General features: G+C 35.2%; 1 protein-coding gene across 3 annotated transcripts in view; it reads left to right on the forward strand.

Moving 5' to 3' along the window:
- The window catches only part of LOC112052652 (uncharacterized), a 167,084-nt gene that overhangs the window by 46,983 nt on the left and 97,146 nt on the right, over window positions 1-22,955 (forward strand). The window contains exon 1 of one of the 3 annotated variants that reach the window (XM_052883141.1): window positions 8,046-8,249. The exons of the other annotated variants lie outside the window; for them this stretch is intronic. Within the exon in view, the coding sequence (XP_052739101.1) occupies window positions 8,211-8,249 (39 nt within the window). The 5' untranslated portion in view covers window positions 8,046-8,210. Of the gene's footprint in view, window positions 1-8,045; window positions 8,250-22,955 lie in introns of those variants that run through there. 3 annotated transcript variants of the gene reach the window in all.

Genomic DNA, 22,955 nt, shown 5'->3' on the forward strand with positions numbered 1-22,955 from the left:
GTTTTTCTCTTCGAATTATTATTATTAATTTTTTCTCTTTTACCTTTCTCTCTTTCAATTATTTCTAAGTAGCAGCCTTGAGTTGAGGAGTTGGAGATTTGGCTTTCTCGTACCTCGGAGAGCACGTTTACGACGTTGTTATTATCATTCATTCATTTTTTTTATTTAATGACTAAGGGCTAACTCCATTTAAATCTCAACTGATGATTATTGACGATGTATTCTAAGATGGAAGCAAGCGTACTTGGAAGAATACCTACTCTTCCAAGTGTTATTAACATGGGAACTATGCCGCTGAAACCGCTGCTACTATTCAATGTCATGAATGAGGATGATGTATGTATGTAGGTTTGGATATATTGATTTTTTTGATACATTCGAGTAAATAAGGTCAATGTTAACCAATTTATACATAAAAAGCAAGGATTGTCTGGATATTTGCAAAAAAAAAGATTATAAAATTTCAAAATCTATTAAAAATCTTTTATCGTAATTAGATAAAAATTCATACAGTTTTACCTTCCTTACATTAAATGTGATATTTTTTAATACATAAATTATAAACATAAACGCACAAATAATAAAGATATTAGTAATTTTGTTTGAACGCCCATACAAATCTAACGATCATTACGACGACCAACGACGACGACCTACGACGTCATTAATTCGTACCATTTTGTATGAGGCGTTTTTCAGGGATCCGTGGCAGTGCCGCAAATCTGACCCTTTAAATCCCTGTAACTCCGAAAGTAATGATCGCAGATATCCCGTTACTTTTACAAAATTGCTTTACTATTAGCATACTCTTAATTTATATACAATTAAAAAAAAACTGTCACTGTAAAATAACCTGTTATTATGATGATTGATGATAATTAAATAATTTTCTAGCTTATTCTGTAGCTCCTACAACTTTTCTGAAAGTTAAGTGTTCTTGTTCTAATGACTAGACCACTTAACGATATAAAGCACCCACGGGAGCAATCATGTCAAACGTAGTCGAGAGAAGCTTTACTCAGTTGAAATTAACTGCTCAGTGAGATGAGTGTTATTTGTAATGGTATTGTTTAAGTTTTTGGTTATTTTATCCATATAACACTTGTCTGTGATCTCATTTGACGACTTAAACAATTAATGTAAGAAAGACAAGGTCGTCTATCGAAAAATCGTTGCTTAACATACATTCATTCGTAGACGGCCTCTACAAGACGGTGTGGTTGTAATTTTTAATTCTTAAAAACCAGATCTAGGTGATGGGAGGCTTCTGCTGTGGCTACCACCAGCCTGACCACCCTACCAGCCTACCACCTTACCACCCTATCGGCAAAGGCGTACCGCCAAGCGATTTAGCGTTCCGGTGCGATATTGTGTAGCAAGCGAAAGGGGTGAGGGAATTTCATCCTCCTTCTAACTAGTTAGCCCGCTTCTATCTTAGATTACATCATAATTTACCATTAGGTGAAATTATAGTCGTGAGCCATTAAAGAGATATTAAAGAGCCGTGATAGCCCAGTGGATATGACCTCTACCTCCGATCCCGGAGGGTGTGGGTTCGAATCCGGTCCGGGGCATGCACCTCCAACTTTTCAGTTGTGTGCATTTTAAAAAATTAAATATCACGTGTCTCAATCGGTGAAGGAAAACATCGTGAGGAAACCTACATACCAGAGAATTTTCTTAATTCTCTGCGTGTGTGAAGTCTGCCAATCCGCATTGGGCCAGCGTGGTGGACTATTGGCCTAACCCCTCTCATTCTGAGAGGAAACTCGAGCTCAGCAGTGAGCCGAATATGGGTTGATGACGACGAGATTATAGTCAAGGACTAACTTGTACAGAATAAAAAACGAAAAAATCTCAGGCAGGTAATTTTCATTAGCCATTACAAACAAGAGTTTTGTACGCGCATTTCTGGAAACGCGTGTTAGTGGTTACGATCGTCGCTTACAGGAGCATATCTAGCTCGTGTAAGCGACAATCGTAAACGCGCTGAAAAAAACGCTTATCTAAAACCGCTCATAATAAAATATTTCTGCTTTTCTGGCGCACCTTCAGTATCACACACTATCGAAAGACTGTCTGCAAAATGTTACAAACAGAACCAATAGTCGTCAAAATAAAATGAAACAACGAATGAAGTTAGAAGGTGTGTTTTTTCTTTGTATCACAAAAACAGACGTCACCCAGATTTTTTCTATAACAAAAATCACATTTTCATTTATTTTTCACAACAAATCTGGTATGTTCAATAAAAACTACAATTCATATATTATGTAATTTCAATTCCTCGATTACGACTTTAAGTTAGGCCACTTTGAATAATTTATTCCGCCAATATTGGGTAGCGTACATACAAATATACTTAAGGGCACTTACGAGCTATTCCTACCCGTAGCTTCCGACAAAATTTCATGAGTACGTAGATATTCAAGTACACGTGAACTATCTTCCTACTGTCAATGATGGCAGCACTTGTGAAATTCTTAGGCCTTTCCGAGTCTCACCCTCGTAATATAACTTCACTAAAATATTTGCTGATACATTTTTATTGATCTCTCAGCCTCCCTTCACCAAACTGTAATGGAATTTCCTCACTCTAACGTACCTTGGTACCTACGAGTACATACACTTCCTTGTAATATTGTGTATTTTGTGACTTTACTCAGTATATTTTTGTGAATATTATATACATTTCAACGACTCATGTATCGCAATAAAGGTGATTAATTTTACAGGCAAAAAACCCTTCAACCGAGTCACAAATCTCGAATTCTGTCGGTTTTTTTCTGTCCCAATCGGTGAATCCATGGAATGTTAAGATATTCGTCTCAATTACAAACCTTTTGTACAGATACATATTAAAAGTTAGCCATGAGTATATCAGCTTACATATACATGCTCCACATTAGGCTAGGACTTCAAGCTTTGATCCAATACGCTATAATGCAGGTTGCCGTGGCCGGGGTTAGAGTAAAATGTTGGTCTCGACAATGATCACTATGTTTTTGATAATAACCGGAACCGATGGCTTAACGAACTCTCAGAGGCAGGTTAGCACCACCAACTTACCAACTCCATGGGGAGAAATTGCACTGAACCTTTTCAGTTTTCAGTTTTTAAGATGGGCATTCTCCTTAAAATGCCCATCCCCGGCCCAAGCCTAACCACCCGGCAATTTACTTATACCTAAAAAATCTTGATAATTCTACTTTAATAAAGAAATTATTAACAAACAAATTAACATTTTTAATTTATCGTTAATTTGTCCACAATGGGTACAAGTTAAGATCGTTGAGTTTTATGATATTTTTAAAAACTTACGATTGGTTTTTTGTTCGTTTTCTTGATTGTTAAATCTCAGTTGATCAAAACCCGATTTAGATGTCGAACCAAAAGCCCCAAATCTTTACCACTGAACCATCGAGGGATTCCAACGACCTAGTTATTTTTAGCAATATAATTATAAAATGTTTACATATAAAATTATAGTAAAGATGTAAATTTTAAATGGTGAAATTGTCATTTGAATCATTAAATACTTAATAAATAATTTGCATGCCAAATTGGCAAGATACATTTACCATCTACATCTACCGACCACCTGTATATAATGCATGTATCTGCAAATAAAAATATATTGATTGATTGATTATTATTATTAACTAGCGGACGCCCGCGACTTCGTCCACGTAGAGTTCAGTTTTTCACAAATCCCGCGGGAACCATGGTTTTTTCTGGGATAAAAAGCCTATGTGTTAATCCAGAGTAAAATCTATTTCCATTCCAAATTTCAGCTAAATCGCTTCAGTAGCCGCAGCGTAAAAGAGGAACAAACATACTTACACACTTACACACTTTCACACAAACTTTCGCCTTTATAATATTAGTGTGATATTATACTATTATATATTTTAAAATAAATTAGCTACAAAATCGTTAATTTCCGGAGCCAATAGAACATTATCTTTCTATTTGTTAAGGTTGTTTGTGGTAGCACTTGGTGTTGGAGGGGAAACAATGGCCGTGGAAAAGGGAGTTCAGCAAACTCCCTTCCCGTAGCTTGAGAAGTGAGAATTAATTAATTGTTAATTAAAACAATGTTGATTTTGAGTTTACGTAACGTGAAAATAAAACGATGGAATAAATCAGAGACAATCAAGTATGTTTTTTTACCTTAGTATATTACTGAGTTGTTTTGCATGGAATGTTCCATTATTTACTTGATGTTACCTATCAAGTAAATAATCACAATGTTCTTCATCTATTTTAAGGGTCAATTAAAATGGGTTTTGAGTATTTTATGTTTATTTTTAGTTATATCGTGATTAATAAAACTATATTAGACTTATTCACAGAACCCAGCATTGTTGTGAAGTTAATGATTAAGTGTAGGTACTTTACTTTTTTTTTTTTTAATATTAATTTGCTCTTTCTTCTTACAAATTTTTGCTTTCTTTATTTGTTTTATTTTTTGTGTTAATTGTAGTTTTTATTGTTTTATAGTGTTTTTTTTTTCTACTTATATCCTAGAATTTCTGTGTCCACTGTACAAGCAATTATTGATGTTTATGTTTTAAATCTGTATTTCCTGTATTACCATTTTTTTATTATATTATGTAAATTATTTTATGTGCATAAATGTTGTTGGCCTGTTTAAATAAATAAAATAAAATTGTGTCCTGTCTTGTGTCTAACTTCAGAACGAAGAAATTATTAGTTGTAATACAACCCACAAACTACATTAAATATACGAATTTGTCTTTTAAATTAATAAGCACAGGTGAAGTGTGAAATAGTGAATGATAGCAATGACCTATTTTAACTGTTTCGTAATTTTAATAATTAATGCAATTTTTTACGTTTAATTTTAAGCCTAATTCAACCAGCTGGATATTCACTAATTTGGTTTTTATTAACAATGTTGATTTGATGTTTATTATGAGAAATGTCATCCATCTACTGTATGCTATTCACGAAGGCATGTCTATAGGCATCTGATGACATTTGTTACATAGAATCTGTATTTCGTCAAATTAAATTTAATTTAATTTAAAAGAAAATCGTCGTCAATCAGCATGCATAAGATCGTAGAGTTTTCAATGTATAAACATATTTGTACAATGTTGCGCCAAGCGAACTACAAATTATTAACCTCCTCGTAACCCGAGCCTGAAATCAAATTATATCCCTCTAGTGTTTGGAAGAGGATAATAGGTAGCCACAAATCATCTGTTGTATGCATACTAATTATAATATCGCGAACAACTTGGTATTTCTGTGCTTTTGTAAAATACAGGGTGCTCGGGAGTATTTTCCATAACTCTAGGGAATATTCTTTAAGGAAAATTAATTAAAAATGACTAAAACATATGTTCTAAAATGAATATTTTAGGAGTAAAAAATATCTATTTTGTAAATAGATCTTAAATTGTGTCCCTTATATCGTATTCTATTATTATGACCTAGCCAAACTTATCTATACTAATATTATAAAGCTGAAGAATTTGTTTGTTTATTTGTTTGATAAAACACGCTAATCTCGGAAACTACTGGTCCGATTTGAAAAATTATTTTAGTGTTAGATAGCCCATTTATCAAGGGAGGCTATAGGCTATACATTAATCCCGTATTCCTACGGGAACGGGAACCACATGGCTGAAACCGCGCGGCGTTAGCTAGTTCACTGATGAGAATTATGAAGTAGTTTACTAATAAAGAACGGAATGAAAGTTGCAATTACTCGTCGATAATGACAGTCTTACTCGTACCACTACGATTACGTATTTTTAAATGTAAGAATCGATAAGGCATGTGTTACACGTGTAGTCCGAATTATTAGAATCACTTATTTTATAATATATATTATTAACACATAAAAAGTTTTTTTTTTTAATAATTTAAATAGTTAAGCAGTTCGGCTCCTTTAAGTGGACTTGTCAACACCTTGAAGATATGGTAAATACTCCCGAGCACCCTGTATACCCGTCAGAGCATCGTCTGTCAGTTGCACAATAGATAAATACCATTGTCAAGTCTTTCGATAACAGAATTGAGGAATCGGAGCTGTAGTAAAGTGTGAGTAGGATTGTCAACACTTCTATAGAAAGTTTGAGCTGTCTTACAAAGAGTTTTGTGTTGTCTTTGAAACTTCGAGACCAATGCTGGAAAATTAAGTCGTCCGATTTTTGCTTTGTATTTTATTAGCAAAATTGAAAAAGTTAATTTTATTTGTATAAACAAGTGCTTTGAAATAGGACAGATGAATCGGTTTAAAAATATGCTACTTTTTTTATTTTATTCTTAACAAGTTAGCCCTTGACTACAATTTCACCTGCTGGAAAGTGATCTAACTTGTTAGGAGGAGGATGAAAATCCACACCCCTTTCTACAAGACATCGTACCGGAACGCTAAATCAGTTAGCGGTACGTCTTTGTCGGTAGAGTGGTAACTAGCCACGGCCAGCCCTGGACGAATTAAGAAAATCTCAATCGGCCCAGCCGAGGATCAAACCCAGGACCTCCGTTTTATAAATAGTATTCAGAATACGTGAACGCATTTGTTTTTATCTTTTTCTCTTTGACCAACTTTGAAATAATTTTCTAAAGATCTTTCTGATATGTCTTTTCTACGATATTTGAAACGACAAAAAATGGGCTGAATTTAGAAACATCTCGCATTTCAGTAAGCTCAACAAAGGATGAGGATTTATTTGTAATTTTTGTCCTTTTTTGAAGTTGGCTGAAAAGGTTTCCGTAATCCGTAACTTGTGAACCGTGTCCGTGGGCTTAAGATAAGGGAGGCGAACACTTGTTCCTACAAACAGTGTACAATAAATTACTGACAGTCCCTTCTCCTAAGCAAATGTGTTACGCGGAGTTATATGACATATCTAATCTTTAATAAACTGTCACGCCAAAGACAAGAAACCTTCCAAAACTTTGTGTTAAATTGCCAGTCCTTATCTTTATTTCAAAATTTTAATCTCGTCTTAATTCGGCGTTTGTATTTGTTGTCATTATCATCATCATCATCATCATCATCATCATCATCATCATCATCATCATCATCATTAATAACCCATATTCAGCTCACTATTGAGCACGACTATCAATGCGGATTGGCTGACACAAATAGAGAAATAAGAAAACTCTCAGGTATGCAGGTACCTTCGTGATGTTTTTCCTGCACCGGTTGAGACAAGTGCTATTTAATTTCTTGCCCCATAGATGCAATTTAAATATCTTCCACGAAAGAGTGGATGGGTACTTTCTGGACACGCATGTCCTATTTAAGACCATAAGATTAATAAAGCATTAGGATTTATGTCTTTAAAAGCATAGGCCCATAAATCTTAGCTATTACGCCCACTGGATTTTGCTAGCACCATGTCATAAACATCGATATAAACCTTGCTGCCCCTCTACATTTATCTTATATCGATGGTAAACATGCTTGAAAAATATTTAAATCGGTCAAGCTGTTCTCCAGTTTTAGCGAAAGAACGCTATACCCTTCCCTCGAGTTTGATAAAATGTACTATGATAAAGTTTTTTTTTAATTTTAAAGTATTTTAAGTGTTTTGATTAGTTATTTTAACTGGCTGTGACGTCGCCCTGGTCTCAACAATGGGTATTAGGTATAGCTTTTTTTACATTGAACGGCCAAATGCTGAGCTCTTAAACCCAAGTTGTATGGTGTCACGGACAGTCATACTATATGTCAAATATATCATAATATAAGTCATAATATGTGTCTGTGTCAGTCATAATATAAGCCATAATAATATATGTCTGTGACACTAAAAATTAATAAACGAATTTTCTTTCAAATAAAATTTTTATATGTAGATAAAAATAAAAAGGCATAGGCATATTATTAGCCACCACTTAATCATCTGATGCTATTAAAATCGAACGAACGTATTATAACATGGAACAAATGTTTTCCAATGAAAAATAAGGCTTCAAGTTCCCATAATTACGTCGCTAGACGCCGCGTCTGTTCGAACCTTCAGTACTTCGTCAGTCGCGAAGGGAGGCAGTATTTCCGTCGCACGAATCGACTGTCCCTTAAAACTGTATCGTCCGAATTCGCGCAAAAAATCCATGTGTGCCAACCTTTACCAAAATAAATGCCGATCATAGTGCCAAAGTGACAGTGATTTGAAAATGGAATGAATGAAATTTTTGTATTTTGCCAATATTTTTAAATGGCAACCAAAAAAAAAGTTATTCGGTTGCCGTCCGTGGTAAGAATATGTGTTAAAAGCAAATTGGGATGAGCATGTTTACAGGTTTTTACATATTGCAACCATCGCACATAAAACACTTTTTATTTATTCATTATCATTATACTCATAGGTCATATAAAGTTATCTATATTTACTATTTAGACGTATAGCACCACATATTCGTATATTTATATTGATTTAATTAAATAATTTACACATTGCATGTAAATTCTTTGGTATTAGAATGTTTCTTAACTTTTTCATGATTATCAACGGTTTAGTTACTTCAAAACAATCTTCTGCACCGATCATCTTTCACTTATTTTCTCTAAATATTCCACTTATTCAGTATAAGAGTTTCAAGTTATAAAGTCCGTAGTAATTATAGTATAATACCTATGCTTATAAGCATAAATAGGTAATCTACCAACGGTTTTGTGGTTTAAAAGTTAATTGCACAGATGCTCACGATGATGTTCGAAAAAATTATTTAGTGTTTGCTGAATGTATAGAAACTCAATAAAGCATGCGAATCACGATTGCATGTTGTAGCTATAACACATAAGTACCTGTTTAGGAAGTTTACCGAATCTATGGATGTACTAAGTATTTTTTTTTTGTTATTTTTTTAATTTTTAAAAGTTAGCCCTTGACTACAACCTCACCTGATTAGTGATGATGAAATCTAATATGGAAACGGGCTAACTTGTTAGTAATAGGATGAAATCCACACCCCTTTCGATTTCTACATGACATAGTACTGGAACACTAAATCGTATGTCGGTGTTTGCCGGTAAGATAGTAACTAGTCACGACCGAAGCCTCCCACCAGCCAAACCTGGACCAATTAAGATCACAATCAGCCCAGCCGGGGATTCAACCTAGGACCTAGGTCTGGTACATCCACCGTGCATACCACTGCGCCACGAAGGCCGTCAAATGCATTCCCATGAACGTTTAAAAAGAGTCTACTGAATTTTGATCCTAATATCACCAACACGACTAAATTTAAAAGGCATAATAGAGAATAGATTTACTTGCAGCTGAAGAGCTTTTTCAATTAGTTTCATTATAACGTTCCACTTTGTTTGAAAAAATAACTAGAACATTCCTTTCTAACACCCCGTAAATTCCTCGTGTCACCCATATCCAATGTCTTTGGGGTCAACGAAGCAAAGTAATAGGTTGAACGTGATACGTTATTAGTACGTAGGTATTAGATAACTTTTCATTAAAGATTAAATATCGAGTAGATCGATATTTAATGTCATCATATCAGCCGATGGACGTTCACTGCAGGACATAGGCCTTTTGTAGGGACTTCCAAACATCACGATACTGAGCCGCCTGCATCCAGCGAATCCCTGCGACTCGCTTGATGTCGTCAGTTCACCTGGTGGGGGGTCGGCCAACACTGCGCTTACTAGTGCGGGGTCGCCATTCCTGCACTTTGGGACCCCAACGTCCATCGGCTCTTCGAACTATGTGCCCCGCCCATTGCCACTTCAGCTTCGCAACTCGTTGAGCTATGTCGGTGACTTTGGTTCTTCTGCGGATCTCCTCATTTCTGATTCGATCACGCAGAGATACTCCTAACATAGCTCGTTCCATCGCTCGCTGTGTGACTCTAAGCCTTCGTATACCATAGTTAGCGACCAAGTCTCGGAACCATAGGTCATCACTGGCAACACGCACTGTTCGAACAGTGCGTGATATTTAATGTAGTGTGTTGTAATGTTAACTTTAGGCTCATGAGGCTTACAATTATTACAACCTATGCCTCAGGAGGGTGCCACTTTGAAAGACATATTCTTTGCATATTCTGTTTTTTTTTTTGCTGATTGTGTATGTTCTGTAGTCTCCTTAATGGGACCTCAGTGACGTCACCGGGTGGTTTGGGAGAGCGCAGAAGCACCGCCTGGTGGGGCCCAAATGCAGACAGAGTAGATGGGTGGAACGACTCTTTAAGGGCGTCTTCTTTGAGACTTGGACCTCGGCTTAGAAAGCCGTTCGGGAAAATTATAATTTAAAATTAAAATTATAATGTTTTGGCTTCAGTGTATCAGTCCCAGAGATCGTGAGTTAAAAGCATATGTCTTGTATTATCCAGTATGTAGGCGAGGGTTGATCACTTACTACCAGGTAGACCATCTGCTTGGTGCGTCCACAAAAAAATATTGATTATCAGCTGTTGTAACAGCGCGCTAAAAGGCCAGTGGCACTGAAATGCAACCAACGATGTAGTCTCGTGAACAGAAATAGAGAAATTTCTACAAATTGTAGAAATTTCTCTATTTCTAGTAGGCGGTGCAATCGAAAATACCGCTATCTCATTTATTGCGTGGGGATGAAAGTGATGGGACAGGTACAACTCCACCGCAAATGACGATTGACTATTTCTCTTCACTCGGTCACATGTTAGCGCCACAGGAGAGGGGATATGGAGCTTAGAACCACCATACTACTCCAATGTTGATTGGTGAGCTTCCGGTAGTAATTTGACTATTTAACGATCTCTATCTTAACTTGCTCTCTGAAACATGGGGTTGTAAAACCCCCATTTTCCCAACTTTTTCCCAACTATATAGAACATTTCTAGATATAGAAAGAAAATCTCGGTATTTTACAGGACTCGAACCCACGGCCTTGTGAACCGAAACTATAGGCTTACCACTGGACCAACATAGGTAACACATTTTTACACAAATAAAACATTTTATTTTGGTTCTGGCATGAACTTAAAGAGGGTTTTCGCGTTCCTTCGCATTTTAGTATTATTCTGTCCTCAGTAACGCCTCGCGTAAAATTATCTCGGCTTAGCGTTTTCCACGACCCTTTTCTAGACTGAACTTTTGAATTATTCAGAAAGGCGAATAAAGATGTACATTAAAAGAAATACGCTGCATATGGAACCCTTTTCATGCAAAAAGAGATGAAATGCTTTGAAATCTTTTTACGAACTGTTTTAGTAATCTATTTTTGTCGACTTTCGTAATCGATAAATGCTACTTTCTCTATTATGTATCGATGCTACTAACATCCGAGTTATGCCGGACTCTACTAACGGATTTTTATTAACAGTATGATTCAGTAGATCAAAGTCAAAGTCAAAATTTATTTATGTCAAATAGGCTTAGTTTACAAGCTCTTTCGAAACGCCAGGTAAACTTAAGATAATGGTGATAATAATTATTCGAAAACTTAAAATTAAAATTACGAGGGTTCCAAACGCGCCTTGGTCCGAGAAGAGCCCACAACAAACTCAGCCAGGTTTATCCTTTTTTTAGTTCATCACCATTTAACAATAGGTATATAAGTAGCCTGTCATGTAATACATTTCATTTCCAAGCAGTTTTGTCATTTACGTAATCATTGACACTATAATATGACTTTTCTATAAACATTAAAGTAATGTTAATAATTTACTGAAAGCAATTTGTTATTAATTGTTCAAAGCGTATTTTATTATGTGGTTATAGATACAAGTTGTTGATTTCATTTAAATTTAGTAAGAACACTATATTATCAAACTTAGATCAGAAATTAAATAGAATTATCGTTTACTACCTGAGGATCCTTTACTCATAGTTCCCATTTTCGTGAGGATTCGAGAACAAAATATAGCCTATGCCACTCACAAATAACGTGATTTTCTAGTGGTAAATGAATTTTCAAAAGATCCAAAAATTACCCCCTACAACACCAAAAACTTTACCGCTTTATAATATTAATAGTAAAGATTATATTTTATACGTTTACATACCCCATTCACGACAAGATTACAGAACCATAATACTCAAAAAGTAAGTACTTTACAAAAGGCGGCCTTATCTCATAGAAACTATTTCAAAAATATGTAACCTCGTATGTAACTTGTATAATTTCACCGAAACGGCTGAATGTTATAAAGTTTATTTACTATTCTCCACTAATTTACTCTTATTGTTACTTATTGTCTTATTGGTACTTAACTGGCCATTAACACAAAATACTTGGTGGCTGTGGCTGTCAGTATTTAAACATAGCTTCGTATCCCTTTATAAATCCATAAATAGCGTTCTCGAATACGGGACATATATCTAGGTTATCTAAACTAATCTATCATATCAGTTGGATGAACCTCAACTTACTAACAGCTTTTTTCCTTAAAGTCATTTATCTACTCGTATCAGGATATATTCGCAGAGATAAATCATGTTCAAGGTTAACTTAAAAGATTTTTTATCATTACAAATTACTTTCTATCCTTTTTAGTGTGAATACGTCTTTAAATTGCTTCAATAGTGGGTGTCTAATGTAAAAAAATCGGGGGATACCTACAGTTTTGTATTGGAGCTAGATAACTATCATCATCATCATATCAGCCGATGGACGTTCACTCCAGAATATAGGCCTTTTGTAGGGACTTCCAAACATCACGATTCCGCCTGATTCCAGCGAATTCCTGCGACACGCTTCATGTCGTCACCTGGTGGGGGGTCGACCTACACTGTGCTTTCTATTGCGGGGTCGCCATTCCAGCACCTTGGGACCCCAACTTCCATCGGCTCTTCGAACTATGTGCCCCGACCACTTTCTTTAATCTTTTTAACATAAATAAATGGAACCGACTTCAAAGACGTATCTGGGTTATTTTAACACAAAATTACTAGACCGTTTTTTCATGAAAATAAAGCAGACCAACCTGGAAGTATAGTCTTTCAAACAAAAAAGAATTTTCAAAATTGGTGAATAAACGAAGAAGTTATGAGGTAACAAATATAATAAAAAAAAACATACGTGTAATTGAGAACCTCCTCTTTTTTGAAGACCTTTGAACTATGCACACATGTATTACATTGATAAGGCAATTAGAAAAGCATAGTATTGTCTGCTAACTGTCTACATAGGTGGTCTACCAACCGGGGCTAGTTCGTACAAGCCACTGAAATCCGCTAACTTCCTAGAAATTTCCATCACAAAGAAAAGTTTAATCTGAAGCTTGTGTAGAATTATGCAAAAATAGGCGATTCAACGCTAGTATTCATTAAAAAACTGTCTCGATGAGATGGACGTTATATCACATATAATCTACCGAGTGATAAGCGACATTTTTAGAGTTCCGTACATCAATAAGAAACCCGTAAACGTGTGCGTCTCGGGAAGCTTGATAGAAGAAGAACTTAAACCTGCTGCGTATGCGTGAGAGAAAGGGAAGCCAGACAGAATGGCGCCGTAACGCGTTACGTTACAAAGCCGATAAACCTCCCATATGAAGGTATCACTTCAAAATGCTTATAAATTCGATCTTAACATTCTTCGGTATGATTCTGTAATATTTTTGTACCACAGGATTCACAGACAAATTGATTTCACTACAGACTAGAACGTCCATTTACAACGGTGGAAGAAATACAATTAACTGTGTCATTGGAGAGACAACGTAATCATACATTTAAAACGTGTGTAACTACCCACATTCACTATTCATGTTCTTTCATCTTTTCACGGCTTCCTGAAAAGGAAAAGACTTATGGAAACACTTTGATATTGTCTGTCCATCCTTCCCCTGATCATTTTACTTATCTCGTGGGAATATCAAATCGAAATGAATACCTATGTCATCTTTTTCATTCTTACACTACCGGATGCCCGTGACTTCGTTCGCCCTTATACCTCTTTAATCCAGTCCTTACAGTAGTATCGCTGTAAAAATGGAGTAACTTCTCCCATTTTCCCTACATTTCGCTGCACTGCTCTGCTTTTATTAATCGTAGCGTGATGAAAAGTATACTATAACCTGCCCAGGAGTATGAAGAATAAGTGTACCAAGTTTCGTTAAAATCCGTCGAGTAGTATTTGTTTCTATAACGAACATACAGACAGACAGACAAAAGTTTCACTGATTGCATTTTTGGCATATCTTTCGATCACTAATTACACCCTGATAGTTATTTTGGAAATATATTTCATGTACAGAATTGACCTCTCTACAGATTTATTATAAGTATAGATATAGATCTTAGACCATTAATAACAGGACTTGGTTCGCTAACCGTTACCCCTCTGGCAAAGATCAAAAATCTATGATCTAATGCGTTTATAAAAACTGTTGCTACAGAATCGATGTTTCATTGTTGTAATCGTTTTCGTCGTGTAAGGAGCTCCCTAAAAATGCCGGTTTGTGTAGTTAAATGGCATAAAAACGGCCAAAATCTTGTAGTTTAGTAAAAGATGGAGTAACGTTTCATTTGAAAGTATTTAAACTTTAATTTTATCAAATTTTTATTAAAACAATTTATAAAAAGAATCGATTCTTTTGACGAAACAGCCAAACATCGATCAGTAATCGAATATTCTATGTATTTAATCTGTGGATAGTCTAAGCAATGTGTTTGTTAGTGTGTGTTAAAATTACGCGTGTGTGTATTGCGAGTCAAATTTATATTTGTGTTTAGTGTATGGACACAGAATATATTTAATGGTGTTAAATGTTTTTGATGTGTGAGTTTACCTCGTCCCCCTCAAAAATGACAGACTTTTTTGTTGGTGAATTTGGGTGCGAACCACGTCCAGTTATTAATGGTCTAAGATATAGATAGATAATGTGCACGTGGCATTACACTCATGACTAACGGATAAAGAAATCACAATTCTAGAGAAGGCAGAAGCCATGCAAAATACACTCGCTTACATCTTTTCCATTTGAAATCAATCTAAGTAGTAATATATCTTGTTCAACCCGTTGCAAATAGGTACCTATTCTGAGGATTGTTTATTATAAGGTTTCCCTGTACTATTTACGACCGGCCTTGTAACTTTTGCACGATATTTTTTTGTTTTCCATGCCCCTCTTATATGTACTCGTATTTGTATCGAATACCGATAAATGGGGAGTGTTTATTATCTCAAACGGTTCTTAATGTGATGTAACTGAAGCCTTTCATATTATAATGTTCCCGGAAAGCAAGGAACTGAAAATATTTTTTTCTTTTTCTATTGATGATTGATCGATGGATGATTGATCGAGGAATGAATTAATGCATGAAGAACATACATACTGTTACTCGTTTAAGAACCTCCTTTTCACATAAGAGTTGCAGTTGGCTGAAGCAAGAAAAATATCAACAAACTAGCGGACCCGGTCAAGCTTCGCTTTGACTTATTTGCACTTCTTCCCTATCCCTATTCTAAACCTACCCCTACTTCTTCCGCTTGACTCTTAAACATTTGTATGAGAAATAGAAAACGGTTGTTTCTATGGATTTCCCGGAAATTATTCTGATTTTTCTCACCTTTTAAACCTTCTCTATACCTCCACGAACATTTCAAGACCAAGATAAGATAAATCTGTTCAGCCGTTCTCGAGTTTAGACTAACGAACAGCAATTCATTTTTATATATATATATATAGATGTGAGAGTAGCTGACAGAAATAAAACCAGAAGCTTCAAGTATTCTACGTACATTATACTCAGAAACTTCCTCCTTAATAGATTCTAAGTTCTTTTTTTATTTTTTATTCTTTGCAGTCAAGGGTTAACTTAACCCTTGACTGCAATCTCACCTGTTGGTAAGTGATGATGCAATCTAAGATGGAAGCGGGCTAACTTGTTATGAGGAGGATGAAAAAATCCACACCCCTTTTGGTTTCTACACGACATCGTACCGGTATGCTAAATTGCTTGGCGGTACGTCTATGTCGGTAGGGTGGTAACTAGCCACAGTCGAAGCCTCCCATCAGCCAAAGTTCTGACTCAATATTGTTCCAATGTGAATTCAATAATAAGTAAACGATAAGGATGAAAATGTAACGTTTTTCTGAGAACAGCTAAATTAAATATTCATCTAAACTAGTAAGCCATATTATAAATTAGCTGACGCCGCGCGGTTTTTCCCGCGTGGTTCCGTTCCCGTAGGAATACGGAGATAATAATATGTAACCTTCCACGATATATGGGCTATATGTTATTCTCAAGGGAACAGGAACTACGCTCGTGAAATCGCTGAACGTTGGCTAGTTATTCATAATGTACTTACTCCCGCCAAGTAATACACAGAACTTGTTTTTAAAGCCATTTTTAAATAAAAAATATTCAACATTATATTACTTAGTTACGAGTTAGTTCTAAGTTTTAGTTAATAAAAGTATTTTCCTATGGATAACAAATCTTTTAATGAAACTGCACTTGGAAAAACTTGGAGACATTGATTACATGCTTTAAAGTAACTTGGCAGTATCTGTCTGATTGAAACAGCTTATCTCAAAAAGTTCATAGTTCTAATATACAAAGTTTTTAAGAGAAAAGGTTAAGATATGTTATTTTTTGTACTGTTTCAGACTGTACCTACTACTCGCAGGGTTCACTAGCTCTCCAGCTACCTATATCTTTTGACGGCCTCCGTGGCGCAGTGGTATGCGCGGTGGATTTACAAAACGGAGGTCCTGGGTTCGATTCCCGGCTGGGCAGATTGAGATTTTCTTAATAAGTCCAGGTCTGGCTGGTGTGAGGCTTCGGCCGTGGCTAGTTACCACCCTACCGACAAAGACGTACCGCCAAGCGATTTAGCGTTTCGGTACGATGGCCTTGTAGAAACCAAAGCGGTGTGGATTTTCATCCTCCTCCTAACAAATTAGCTCCTCCTAACATCTTAGACTGCATCATCACTTACCATCAGGTGAGATTGTAGACAAGGGCTAACTTGTAAAGAAAAAAAAAATACCCACTTCAAATGTTGATTTTCTCAGCTAGAGAAATAGCTACTAGCTACGAGAATACTTGAGGTTATAAGAATTTCTCAGTAGAGACTAGATCCTAAGAAAATCGGTAGTGTTTACGTATTTCCGGCGAAGAGCACGTGAAGCTCAATGGCTTTATTTTCCTAGTCTATGGTTGCTACTGAGAATTTCTCAAGACCTTACAATATTCTTTTTTACAGCAGAGCTATAGTTAAGCCATGCTCATGCACTGTTTACTAACAAATTCAAAATGAGGGTATAAATCTATATAAATCATTTCACATCTTATAATAATTATAATTAACTTGTTCTTAAGTTAATGAAAATAAATTTGTTTAATTATGTTTGTTGGTAAACAGCGCACATCAAATAAGGCTTTAGTATATTTCTGATGATGTCCGAATCCCATATCGCGTGGATATTATGTGGATAGGACCTATTTTATTAATTCATATCAACTAGGCTACTTTATAACTCGTAACGATAATTTTATAACTCGCAAGTGTGAGTTTCGAATTCACCTCTATCGCTGTCTGTTTAACACGATATTTTAGAATGAGAAAGGTCAAAACGTCGTTAGAGAGTAGCCGTGCAGCCCCCCTAGCCAAGTGGTACATCGATTCTCTTTCTACGATCGCAAACGCCTCGAAAACTAGAAAAATGTATGGGAATGACAGATCTTGATCACGTGACCTGTCGATAGCAAATGTCATTCCCATACATCTTTCTAGATTTTGAAGCGTTAGCGATCGTAGAAAGAGAATCGACGTCCACTTGGCTAGAGGAGCTGGTTATTTAACTAGCCCACTGCAGCCTTACTGCTTATAGGAGAGGGGATATGGAGCTTAGACCCATAACGCCACTTCAATGCAGGATGGCGGGATTAGTGTGATAATTCTATATTAACAGCCACTATCAGATGTTAATGACAGTGTCTAGGACTGACGGCTTTACGTACTTTTTTCGAGGGGTGTACCTACCACCACTACCTACTAGGTACTATCACACATAACTATACATCCTAACTCCGGGCTGAGGTTTTTTACTGAAAATATCGTAAAAGGAAGAAAAGCTCAGTAGATATTCCATGGCTCAACCCAGGATTCGAACCCAGGACTCTGTGGTCTGAAGCTGCTTGTGGCTTACCACAGAACTAACGTGACACTTAAATAAATTAGGGGTAAAATATTTTGTTTTCACGTCACATTTTGTTAAATGTAGAATCCAACGCAGTATTTATTAAAATGAATTTGACCATTTTAGGTATCCCATACAAAGTTCAAAACGCTTGTTGAAATAACACGATATGAAAGTTATTTCTAGCACAAATACGGTCACTTGAAATTACAGCAGAAATTTCAATTTTTATACCAAGTTTGATGTTAATTAACAATGGAAGGTCATAAATTAAACAGGTAGAAACACAGATATAAGAGGTAACTAGATTTATAAAGTGTCAATTCTTTGTATTGAAACCAGCGTATCCAGGGGCGTGGCCTAAATGGCTGTTTAATATTTAGTGAAAAATGAAATATGTCACCCTTACTTTAGAGTTGAATATTATTTATTCCTTTTGTCATAGAACAAAACAACACTGCTAGTACATGTTCTAGCACGCTTGCGATGTTCCGCACACCCGGGTGTACGCGAGCCACGCCCCCTTGCTACTTCTATTGCTAAAAGCGTTAGCTTTTAGCGATGTCGGTTCTGTGGGTAGCATAAAGTGTTAAAAAACTTTAAATCAAGTTCGTAGTAGAGTAATGCAGTAGAACTAAATGAGCACTTGACTAACGCAGTTAGGCCCTAAAAGGTGATTAAAATGCATTTAAAAAGCGGTCAAATGCCACATGGCCTTGTATATCCTTAACTGCCCAACACCGCCAAATAAGCTAAACTCTCATATACTGTCGATTGTAGGTGAAAGGAGTATTTTAGTCATTACCTTATAAGAACAGCTATTAATAATATTTCGTAGGGTGACCACAAATTTTGACAGATTAGGGATAAATTATTTTTTTTTTGTTTTTGTATTTCCTGCATAATTTTGTGTTTTTGGAGTCGGTGTTTTGTTTTTAAATATTTATTATAGAAATAGCATAAATATTGTTTAAATAATATAAATCATTTCGTCCCCACTCCAAAAGGTTTCTGATTTCAAATCATGAACAAAAAAAAACATCAAAATTGGAGCTGTTTCTGAGCAGGTCGAGGGTAAATGTTCTTTTGATTTGCCTATATAGTTCTTCTCAAGATCAGCCTTTAATTTAAGTATAAGGTCTAAGTTGAAATTTGTGTATAAATAAATAAATATACTAAATGTACACAGTGCACACATCTGTACATAGCCTAAAGTAAGCATATAGCCTGTGTTATATATATAAAATGTGATAGTAGAGTTGATGACCTGTGTTTTAAATTAAAGATTGATCGTACATTTATCTGGATATTAAAGTAATTAAATCGGTTTAAAATGAAACACTACAACTGTAATACTAATTACTTTAACAACTTAGTTTTGGTTAATACCTAAAAACAAATTGGAATAAGTTTTGGAATAAATTATTATTTTACACATGTCAATGACAAGGGACTATCCTACAGAAAGCTAACCTTAAGGTCACCCTGGTAGTGAGTCATTGCGATTTTTATGCAATTTATATTAGTCCGTAGATTGCTTCTAATGTTTTTATTTACTTTGTTGCGTACAAAAGTTACCAAGCGCGGTTGTTTTATAAATATAAATGAGTCATGTTCAAATGAGAGTATTAAGGTTTTACTAGATTTTTAGTAAAATCTTAGTACTAAACCTTATTATTAATAGCGAGTACGTAATAGCCGATGGAAATGAACTCTGCCTTCAATTCGGAGGGCGTATGTTTGAGATCAACCCATATATTGGGCTTGTTTTTTTTTCTGATTGTGTAAGTGCCGTAGGCTCCTTATGGGACCTCAGCAGCGTCACCGGGGGATAAAATTGGGCTCATAGTTGAGCTATTAATTCACCACGCTGGCCCAATGCGGATTTTCTGTTTGACATGTAGAGAATAATGCAAAAATGGTTTAAAACCGATGTCGTATGAACATATACCTACTTGGTAATGCATTTGTTGTATTTTAACGCTTTTTCAACGTCGGTTAAAAATCTCTCGTGTGAATGAGGGCTACTTGCTAGCTCGAATTGGAGTGTAAGGTACAATGTTAGTGCCAGGACTCCGGTAGGAAGCCCTGGCCATGTAGTGTTAAAAAGAGGCTGGTACTGATAAAGCCCATCATTTACATTTACTCTTCCATTGTAGTTCCTCTCTTGATTTGTTTTTTCTCATTTTCAATTACGAAGACGCAAGTTTTCGTATTGCCTTATTTCCCCAGCGGAATAAAAATCACCGAAGCTCGAAAATGCTGAAATCATTCGCGGCAGGAAACTCGAATGCCGGCTTCATCTTAATTGTTACGTATTGGTAATATCCATAAAAATATTTCGCGCTAATAAACTGTATCAACAATACTTAATATTTGAAAAGATTTTGATAAAATTATGTATGAAGTTTTTACTTCTATAATTTATCTAGTCTCTCTCTTTTTCTTAGATGTTCTTTAAGTTGTCCAAAAACTAATTAATAACTTTACAAAATGGTTAACCTATTTTTAAGTTTACACGTAGTATTGATAAGTCGATTTAGAGCAAAATTTCAGATCAAAACATGATAAAAACTTTAAAAAAAAGTTTAGATAGGTATATTCATATAAATACACAGCATAAAGTTTGATGCACACCAGCTTAAGTGCTTTATTTTCTGTGAATGTAATTTAAACAAATTTAAATAAAATTGTAAAAAGAAAAAATAATTAATTGTAAGTAACAAAACTAACAATAATATTATGTACTAACATTAGATTTAATATCAACTAAAACTATTTTAACGCTGTGGAATAAGGATTAATATATGACTTTATAATTATTAATCATTATTATTATAATTGAAGTGACTTGGATTATAATATTGATTTTTAGATTCTCTTGGTCTACGTCGTGATAACAACTAACATATTAAATCCCTCTACATACGCTACGTATAAAATCAAAGTTTACTTTGAAACCTAACTCTACGGAAATAGAATAATGGTCGACGTCCAAGCAACTGAAGCCTTATTGATAAAAGTTGTTCTTATAGCGGTCGAGGAAATTCCCTATAACTGTTTGTAAAGCTATTCGGTAAATTCAATATTTGGGTCACAATAGATTTTCTTTATAAATATGTATGTACTAACGGACGCCCGCGACTTTGTACGCCCTTAGACCTCCTTAATCCGGCCCTATCGCAAAATCCGTTCTTAGCGGATGTTTACGGACTATAAACTACCTCCCTGCCAAATTTCATCTTTCTACGTCAAGCGGTTTTCGAGATTTTATGATGAATGACCTATCGCACTAATTATATGAAGATATACTGTCTCGTTGCTTAGTTGCTTATGAATTACTGGGTTTTTCTTACTTCCGAAAATTTTTGAGTAAAAACTGTTAGCCCGGTATTGGGAAATGTGTATACCTGAAAGAACGTTAAACTGTCGGTCATTTTGTATTTTTAACAATGTCAAAAAATACCAAATTTCAACACAAAACACTAACAAAAATTATCCCGGTCATTTTCATTAATATCTGATAATGATCGTTAATCTTTCAAACATTATCACCCCAAGCATGTAACCAGCTTTGGAGCAGCATGGTGGGTATAAACTCTGACACCTACCAACTCTAAACTACCTCCCTGCCAAATTTCATCTTTCTACATCCAACGGTTTTCGAGATATCGTGATGAGTGAACTTTCACATTTTATATATTAAGATTTATTAGGTACTGGAAATTGTGTTTTGTTTTCAGTTTTTATCCGAGACCAATTAGTTTAATTGGAAATAAAACAATAAAAGATGTTCTTGGGAAAGTTTGCTAAAGTTATCCTGATTTTCCGTCCAGACTTGAAACTAATAATCGAGTTTGCATTCCAATGAATCATTTAAATTACCAATCAATTTCTCAGAACGTTGAATACAAATAATGGCTAATTCTCAGATTATGAAATAAATAATGAATAGGTACTTCGAACTCATACAATATTAATTTCGTAAAAAATAAGCACATGGATTAAGTGTCCGAATTATATCGGTATTAATTAATATAAGTTTTAAAAACTTTATTAAAAATGAAAATCAATTAAAATTACCTTTTTATTTTTTTAATTTTGTAAACATCATGGCCGACAGCGTTTTGGCTGGTAATGTCAAAATAATATTTAAAATTAACATTTTTATGTAACCATATCTCAAAAAAATATTTAATCTATTAAGACCCGAGTTCACGGAATTTCATTTAAACGGCGTTTACAGAACCAGCCCGTCAAATATTAAACATAGTTTGAACAAGGAGCGTTTTTTTCCTGTTCACCAGACGCTTTTTCACATTGGTTTGTAAACCGAGCGATGGAGAACGACGAGTGAACGATTTATGAACAATTTATTTATTATCTATAACAGCATTGCCAACTTGCGAGGAATTCCCCAAATGGTGGGCATTTTTTGGGGAATTGCGATATGTTCTTTCCCCAATATGGGGAGTTTTTGCTTCGATTTGTAGGGATTTAGAAAAATACGTATTGGCAACACCGATTTATTATGTACCATGTCAAATTGACAAATATTTGTCATTTTGTTATATTTTTTCGTTTGGAAATCGAAGCTGGCAGCATCCAGTGGCATAAAACCTCAAAGCTAGGAAGTGATTTATTTATGAGAGAAAATGAATTATTTCTGAAATGAAATATACTCTTTTATAATTTTACGGGTCCTTTGCATTTAGGTAGTTGAGAGAGTAATCTTCGCAAAACTTGCGAGCGTTACAAGAACATAATATCTGTCAAAGACATCTTAACCGGGGTATGCACGCTCGGTTAAGATAAACGCCCGATTTACGTCCTTAACCGGCATATGGGCTGTGGTGAACAGGAAATTT

Source organism: Bicyclus anynana, chromosome 8 (assembly GCF_947172395.1).
Source record: "Bicyclus anynana chromosome 8, ilBicAnyn1.1, whole genome shotgun sequence".
Classification (NCBI taxonomy): domain Eukaryota; kingdom Metazoa; phylum Arthropoda; class Insecta; order Lepidoptera; family Nymphalidae; genus Bicyclus; species Bicyclus anynana.